Source organism: Myxine glutinosa, chromosome 8 (genome assembly GCF_964187855.1).
Source record: "Myxine glutinosa chromosome 8, kmMyxGlut1.1, whole genome shotgun sequence".
Lineage (NCBI taxonomy): Eukaryota > Metazoa > Chordata > Myxini > Myxiniformes > Myxinidae > Myxine > Myxine glutinosa.
This window is the reverse complement of record NC_136268.1, coordinates 74,527,719-74,536,125: the sequence shown is the minus strand read 5'-3', so window position 1 is coordinate 74,536,125 and position 8,407 is coordinate 74,527,719. Positions and strand designations below refer to the sequence as shown.

The 8,407-nt window shown below is 41.3% G+C and overlaps 1 protein-coding gene across 4 annotated transcripts in view; it reads left to right on the top strand.

Moving 5' to 3' along the window:
* DENND3 (DENN domain containing 3) overlaps positions 1 to 8,407 on the top strand; it is a 143,977-nt gene that overhangs the window by 63,988 nt on the left and 71,582 nt on the right. For 3 of the 4 annotated variants that reach the window (XR_013624322.1, XM_068124645.2, XM_068124647.2), the window contains 3 exons: positions 241 to 387; positions 1,311 to 1,594; positions 2,861 to 3,017. Coding sequence is in view for 3 of the 4 variants with exons in the window: in XM_068124645.2 (XP_067980746.2) it covers positions 241 to 387; positions 1,311 to 1,594; positions 2,861 to 3,017 (588 nt within the window). In the remaining variant the exon portion in view is untranslated. The remainder of the gene's footprint in view (positions 1 to 240; positions 388 to 1,310; positions 1,595 to 2,860; positions 3,018 to 8,407) is intronic. The other variant, XM_068124646.2, reaches the window with a different exon arrangement.

The window sequence follows — 8,407 nt, the reverse complement described above, 5'->3', positions numbered from 1 at the left end:
CAGGTTGTGTGTGTGATGAGGAAGAATCGATTCAATTTGGGTGAAGATCCGGATCCGGATCCAGCTGGGAGAATTTTTTAAGTGATTCTTCACCATTCAGTGATATGGCCAACCAGGCGGAGGTATGCTCTCTGCTGAGTGTCGTTCAAGTTACCCATGTTATTAAACAAAAAGTTTGGCACATTACATGACGAATTCTTGAAGATTCAGAAAACATTTTGTCATAATGTATTCCTCCAGAACCTGTTCGCAAACAACCTATGAGAGAGATGCACACATTTAGTCTGCCGTCAATCCCTTCCAATGCACAGCACGAATATGCGGTTAAGATCTACTACAAAGACTGCAACGAAAGGCTAAGTCGCTACATCACCAACCTGGAGGCAGGTGCGTGGGTCTCAAGTTCAATTTGCATATCATTTGCATGTTCTTTTAATTTTTTTTAGTCCAGTGTATGATTTTTCACCTAATGTTCAAAACCATTTTTAAAATGCAATTTTACTACAACAGTAATGTCACTGGCCCAGATTGATGTGTTTTGCCACCAAGTATCTATCTATAATTCCAGTAATCTCTGTGTGTATGTATGTATGTATGTATGTATGTATGTCTGTATGTCTGTGACCGCTGTTTCTCGACAACCACGGGTCCGATATACTTTAAACTTGCCAGGTATATTGCTGGGGACCCGAGGATGTGCCTTTTCAAGGTTTCATATTAATTGGACAAGTAGTTAGCGAGCTATGTCCAAAAAACGATTCAACCAATCAGAGAGCAGCGAGCTATCACGTGTGCCGAACGTGGCGAACAGACTCTGCCTCGGACGGCACATTTGAGAGCGTATTCATTTATTTCACGTTGGCAAACTATGTTGGCGTTAAACTATGTTTTAAAACTAATTAAAACTACTTTGCGATTCTTTCGCTTTCCTGCGCGTTTGTGCACGCTATGGCGATTTCTTTACCAAACTCCGCAAGCCGTTCGCTTTGGACCAAACCATTTCATGTAAATAGAGGGGGGGGGGGGGGTTGTCACCGTACTCGCAAGCCGTTCGCTTTGGACCAAACCATTTCATGTAAATAGAGGGGGGGGGGGGGATTGTCACCGTACTCGCAAGCCGTTCGCTTTGGACCAAACCATTTCATGTAAATAGAGGGGGGGGATATAATTTTAGATATATATATAGTACGGGCATGCCCTAGTATAAAACAATTCCGTGTTAAATAGTGAAGTGAATTCTGAACGACAATATGACTCGTTCTTAGTCCATCTCATCTCCATCTCTTCCCTCCCCCGGTATATTGCTGTAGATTGTGACAAGGAAAGCGCAACTGCAGAAGGCAAACCGTCGCTGCGTGCATCAGGACTTTGCCTGCGCGGATGTATGCATGCTTCAAGTGGGCGGCCTCTAGAAGCCCTGGCTGACCTAGCTGGATTAGCACGCTGTGACATGGCTGCATTTCCTCGGGCTGTGGTACGAGCTATCGTGCAAGATCTGGAGCCCAAGGATCGGCGACTGGCTGAGAAACGGCCTGAGCTGGCACACCTCCTAAGGGAAATCGCTGGCGTAACTGAATCTCCACAAGAAAACCAGGTCGGTCAATCGTCCATTATATCAGGATTTTTGGTCCAGGTGTGGTGCATTCGCTTACCAGTCTCGCTTCAGGCAAAGCTGACACAAACACAAAACTCAATATTGTCACACTCAATTTTTCTGTTTGTCTGTCTGTCCATTCCCTTATATATTGTATACATCTTAAGAATGGAACATTGTAGGGCCACCAAACTTTGGAAACGTAATGGGAGCCTCATGGGGGTGTCATAGGATTGGCGGTGATTTTGGAGTGTGAGGGAGGAGGACATCTTTGTAATGGCTTATGTGATTACAACCAACATTTAGCACACACAATAGGGGGAAATGGGGAATAAAATATAGGAGTATTACTTTTAGGGGAGGTGTGCGGGAGTCAGAAAGGGGGGTTCTCTATATATGGTCTGCCTATTCATGTCAGCTCTATGGGCCATAGTGATATTAAATGTGGTGTGCATAATGGACCAACCCTTCCCCTCCCCCAACCCCCCCCCCCCCCCCCACCAAGCTCCGGGGGATTTATGTTGAAAACATTTACTGATGAGATTTTTCAATATTGGAGGATTTGGAATATGGAAGAGGGATTCTCTGTAATGGCTTGAGTGATCGCCACCAAATTTGACAATAATAGTGTAGGCCCCATAAGGAGGTTTTGGGTTTTGGGAAGTTCATAGGGGTTAGTTGTGTTTGTTGTGTTGAGAACAGTGGAGGCATATCATGTGGTGCCCCATAGTACTTAGCTTGTTAATTTTTTTGTTTATTCTTAATCCATAAGGTTTCTTCCACTTCACATAACATCTTATTCCCTTTGGATATGAGCAAATTGTTTTACATTTGTTTGGCATTTTACAAAGTGTCATGAATTTATCTTGAGTAAAAAAGCTTGGATACCATTTGATTTTTCTGAAATTTGGTTCTCTAAAAAATGTTCTAGAAAAGGATGGAATCAATAGGACATTGACTGAGTTATGCTAACCGCCCTGAGAAGCAGGGAAAAGCTAATGTTTTGGGCATGAACCCTTCATCCGAGCAAACCTTTTGGGCCAAAGAGTTAACACCCAAAACGCCGGCTACTTCTTGCTTTCCATGGAGGTCATCGTACATTGATCAATGTTTTGTTGATTCCATCCATCGTTCTGTTGGTCCGGCAATGCAGAACAACATTAGCCTTCACAAAGACTGGTTTCCCATTCTGCTCTTGGAAATAATTGGTTCATGAAAGTATTATTTTTTGAATGTTCACAATCGTGATTTTTACCACCTTGCTAGGCCGAGGGACCTACAGCTGAAAACTGCAGGTCAGTCAAGAACTTTTCTCTGCCAAAGAAGCACCTGCAGGTCGAGGATTTTGTGCGTTGTGTGCAGGAATCGGGAATTGCTCAAGATCGGGGATCTATCCAGCGATTGTTTTCATCCCTCACACTTGGTTAGTGGTTTTTTTGTGATGAATACATTTCAACGTAGTAATTACTTTTAAGACTGCTTTTTCATAACACCACCTCCATTTCCTCTCAAAAGAATGATTGTCAAATGAAAGTTGTTTTTATTCACAAAATTGTTCCTAGTCAAAACGTCAAGACCAGCATAACTTACGAATTAAGAAATTGCTGAATAAGTTGTTTATTTTAAATAACTATAGGCCTCCCTTCTAAGCACCAGTGAGCATCACCTATTAAACTCAGCAATCAGCAGCACAAACCTTCATGACGAAATTGACCAATGTAATGCAGTCGTGGCCAAAAACATTGGCACCCTTGCACTTTTTTCAAATAATGCACCATTTCTTCCAGAAAATTATTGATATTTAAAAAACGTTTTGGTATTCACATATGTATTTCATTTGTTTGCAGTGGAGCAAAACAAAAAAAAAGCTGAAAAAGTTACTAAATATTAGCTTATTCCACACAGAAATCCTAAAATGGCCCGGACAATATTATTGGCACCTTTTAGAAGTTGTTAAAAAATAATTAGATTTGAAGCAGGTGATTCTCCTTTACTTTGGAATTGAACTCACCTGTGGTGAGTTGCAGGTGCCTGCAATTTAAAAAAAACTCATTCAACCAGATTGAATAGAGAAAAGGAGTCATTCTGCTGTTTTGTGTCACTGTGTGTTCCGCAATGAGCATGGAGAAAAGAAAGAAAACCAGAGAATTGTCTGAGGAGGTCAGACACAAGATTGTAGACAAGCATGGACAATCTCAAGGCTACAAGTCCATCCAGAGATCTTGAAGTTCCTGTATCCACCGTACGCAATGTTATCAGGAAGTTTAAGGCCCATGGCACTGTAGCCAACCTCCCTGATCAAGAAAACTTGATCGAAGATTGCAGCGAAGGATTGTTCAAATGGTGGAGAAAGCACCTCGATCAACTGCCAAACAGATTCAAGCTGACCTTCTGACACAAGGTACGACAGTTTCAACTTGCACCATCCATCGCCAACTCAATGAAAGGGGGTTCTATGGTAGGAGACCCAGGAGGACCCCACTGCTGAAAGAGAGACATAGGAAAGCCCGATTGGAGTTTGCCAAAACACACCTGTACAAGCCAAAATCTTTCTGTGGACAAATGAGACCAAATTAGAGTTTTTTGGTAAAGCACATCATCTCTATGTTTACAGAAAACAAAATGAAGCCTTAAAAGAAAATAACACCTTCCCTACAGTCAAACATGGAGGAGGTTCAGTGATGTTTTTGGGTTGCTGGGCTGCCTCTGGCACTGGGTAACTTGAATGTGTGCATGGCATCATGAAATCAAGAGATTACCAAGGCATTTTGGAGCACAATGTTCAACCCAGTGTCAGAAAGATGGGTCTCCATCGAAGGTCATGGGTCTTGCAGCAGGACAATGACCGCAAACACACTTCAAAAAGCACACAGGAATGGTTCATGACAAAACATTGGACTGTTCTGAAGTGACCAGCAATGAGTCCAGATCTAAATTCCATTAAACACCTGTATGGAGATCTGAAAACAGCAGTTGGGAGAAGGTACCCTTCAAATCTGGGAGAACTGCAGCAGTTTGCACAAGAAGAGTGGGCCAAACTGCCAGTACAGAGGTGTAGGAAGCTCATTCATGGCTATAGGAAGCGCTTAACTGCAGTTATTTTGTCCAAAGACTGTGCTACCAAATATTAAGTCTTGGGTGTCAATAATTTTGTCAATGCCATTTCTTTTTATTTCCTTATTTAAAAGGATACATGAAGTTCCAAATCAAAAACAAAGGTTCTGTAATATTAACAGTGAAATAAAGAATTGTGGAGACCAAATACTTGTCAATTTCAACTTATTTTTTAGAGAAGATCGAGTTATTTGAAAAATGTGCAAGGGTGCCAATATTTTTTACCACGACTGTATGTGGATACCTATGAAAAAAAAAAAAAAAAAAAATGCGGGCAAGGGGGTTAACAAGGGGAGATGTAGAAAATAGGGCAAAATGGAGAAGATTGTCATGGGGCCCTCAAGGCTAACCCCCGCTCTCGCAGGGAAAATGGCCTTAAAATGCCTGTTGTTTTTGTTTTTGTATGTGGATACCAAAATATTTTTTTATTTCAACAATTTTTGGGAGAAATGGTGCATTATTTGAAAAAAGTGCAAGGGTGCCAATATTTTTGGCCACGACTGTAATTAAGGCTTTTAGCAATAGATGCAATAATGTATATAATTCCATAAAACAATGCTGATAAGTGCATGTCGACATTCTCTAGCGGAGGTAACTTTCTGTGTTATAGCCAAGCATAATCTGGACTGGATTTGAATACTGTTTCCACGTCTTGCTTCAACAATGCTCGACCACATTTTTACCCTTAGCCAACGAAAAACAACCAAATGGGAATAACTTACCTTGTGTTTGTGGAAGCCTGCTTTACTGACAATTTGACACAGGTACAAAAACAATTGACAATATTACCGACAATTGTTATAAATCGATTTTGTGTTGTCCAGAGTTGGTTGTTAATTGGAGAGGCAGTTTACCTTATAGGCCAAAACGGATGGTGCAGAGATTAGACAAATACAGACTACAGACAGCTCAGATCTGTGTGCACATAGCCCTACTGTCGGCTATCTAATCCTGCCATGCCAATGAATATTGAAAGAGATTAGAATCGAAATAAACTTATAATAATTAAACAGGATTTGTACTACTTGGTTTCTTAACAAATTACGTTTTTTCACTGATGCAATATTTAAACTGTTAATCTGTGTTATTCATCTGGGAAGTGTTGAAATCTTAGGTGTGGTGTTTGACCTTGCACAGTTTGATGACACATTGTGAAGGTAATATAAGCACACAACCGACATTGCAATCATTACTAAAATAGCAAATCTTATCCTATTCAAATGTTCTTCTGGAAGATTTTGTAAATAAAGATCATAAATTACATTCTTTGTAATGTAGGCTGTGTGCAAGCATCACACAAATCTAAAATGGAGACACGCGGATGTTGTTGTGGTAAAAATAAAACGGAATGCTGGCCATCAATGTAGCATTAGTTCATTCATTGTATTGTTAAATTGCACCACTTTTGATTAGTGATTTCTCTGTAATTTATTCACTTTGCTGGTCATAAGTTTAAAATGGAAATGGACCTGGATGATATTCCTAGAGGTTTACACGCACCACGTGCCTCTGAAGCTTCGAGCCTACGTTTGAATCTCGACCCACCTATAAACTTTCATATGCAGTCCAATGCATCAATATGTGCACCATCCCTAGAATGCATGTTAAGCTGGGTGTCTCATCTGATAGCATCAATTGGTTGATGTTGAAAATCTCACGTTGTCTTTAGTAGAGATGAGGCGAGATATTGTTAGCACCCTTGCTAAATTCCTGCATTGGTGTGAGGACCCATCCAGGATGGTAACTCTTCCTCTTGTCTGTCAATATTGTCAAAAGTGAGCACTATGGCAATGGAAGGATATATGTTTGAACAAAGAGGGACTTTGTGACTGTCAAGCTTTGTTGCAGCTTTTCAATTCTTGAAACACCGTTCAGTGTTTATCCCCCAAGGTTGAATATGAACAATAGTGTCCGCGTCTATTTGTTGTTTTGATTGGTTCAACACTAACCATAAGAGGTTTGATTACCAAAGGAACCAGGATGTACTTTGAGTTAACACTTATCCAACAGTCACAGTAATGTCATGAGCAATGAGCCATGCCAATCTGATGATGTGAGTTGAGAAAGCATGCTTTCCATCAAGTAAGACATGAAAAATTCTGTAAGATAATCAGGTGAGGAAATGTCTGTCGAGTTCGGGTTTTGAGGCTGTGGGCCAGGACTGCACCAGTGTCTTCCCACAAGCCAGGACTGTGGGGCCAGAAACAAGAGCCTGGAGAGGACTGTTCCTCGATCCCACTTTTTATTTGGTCACGCAAGAACATGAATGCTTAATCGAGCATAGATTCAGACTTTTATTGTTCAGCATTTGCCTCAAATTTGCTTTTTATAAGTACATAATCGGTAACAACTGTTTCAGGTGTTTCTGGTCTGACTAACACTCGGCGAGCTACATTGAAAAAATACAGAATCTCCAAACTCGACCTCAATATTTTACCATACATGATTTTTGGTCGTTTCTGTTATCTCGTCTATTCGACCTGAGTTAATGGAGACAACTTGGGAAGGGATTTCAGTCAAAGGAACAATCCGAGGGGTCGAAAGAAGATCGCCCTGAATATTTTCAAATGGCATGTTGATAGCAGCTCTCCCCACTTTTTGATACCAGACTCGGTGTTGTAATGGTTAGAATGTCCGAGTCTGGGAGGTCGGTGGTTCAAATCCCGGCTGAGTCATACCAAAGACTTTAAAAGTGGTGCAGGCTGCTTCCTTGCTTGACGTACAGCATTTAAAAGGATAAGAGCATGGACAATCCCCATAGGTGGTCATCCAGGAGGAGAAGGAAATTCCTCCTTAGAAAATTCCCTGCTGAATGCGGTGAGAAAGGAGGCGCCATTGTTGTGGCGTTGCTGTTACCCAGAGTGACCTAGGAAGTGATGGCACTTTCTCCAAGCTCAGTGGCTGTGTTCGGCTCATATAATATTTGTGCGTTTTGTCTGGTGTATTAGTCTGTATATCCATGTTTGAGACGTGTGTGTGTGTGTGTGAGTGTGTGTGTGTTGCCACTCCACTACAAGCCTTAGATACTGCAAAACATACAATAATAATAATAATGTCATCCACATCACAAGCCATCACAAGCTTAAAATTATAGGGTTTTGAGTTCAAGCCCCTGTCGTGCCGTTAAATTAACACCAGGCGGGTCGACTCAGCCTGTCATCCTTCCAAGGTCAGCAAAATGAGTATCAGTTACCTGTTAAGGGGGCATTGCATCAGCGGCACAGCCGCACCACTAGGAAATGATGCAGCCAATTTAGCAGCCACAGGCTGCATACAAATAAATAAAATCCACTTCACAACACTCAGAAGGGAGATTTTTCTGTTCTTTGGCATGTGGCATGTGTTGTAGTAATGTGCTTTGGCTGTCACAATGTCTTGAGGTAATGGAGAGAATTCTTTCATCTAAACGTTGGGTTACAATGTCACGAACTGCTTTGTGAACTCTGACCTCTACTGCTGGCTGTATGATACTGCATAGTTGGAGCTGTAGTCGGAATAACTCGTGCAAACTTGACAAGTCAACTCAAATTCTCACTATTGCAGCTTCACACACAGTTGTCCATCATCGGTTATCTTGGGGATTGGTCAGCTCAGTCAGTGGTGACTTTCTTGCATACGATGCAGAGTCCACAGTCAATGTTTTGTTGTTTCGGTTTCATTTCACATTCTGACATGTTGATGCAATCGCAATTAAATATA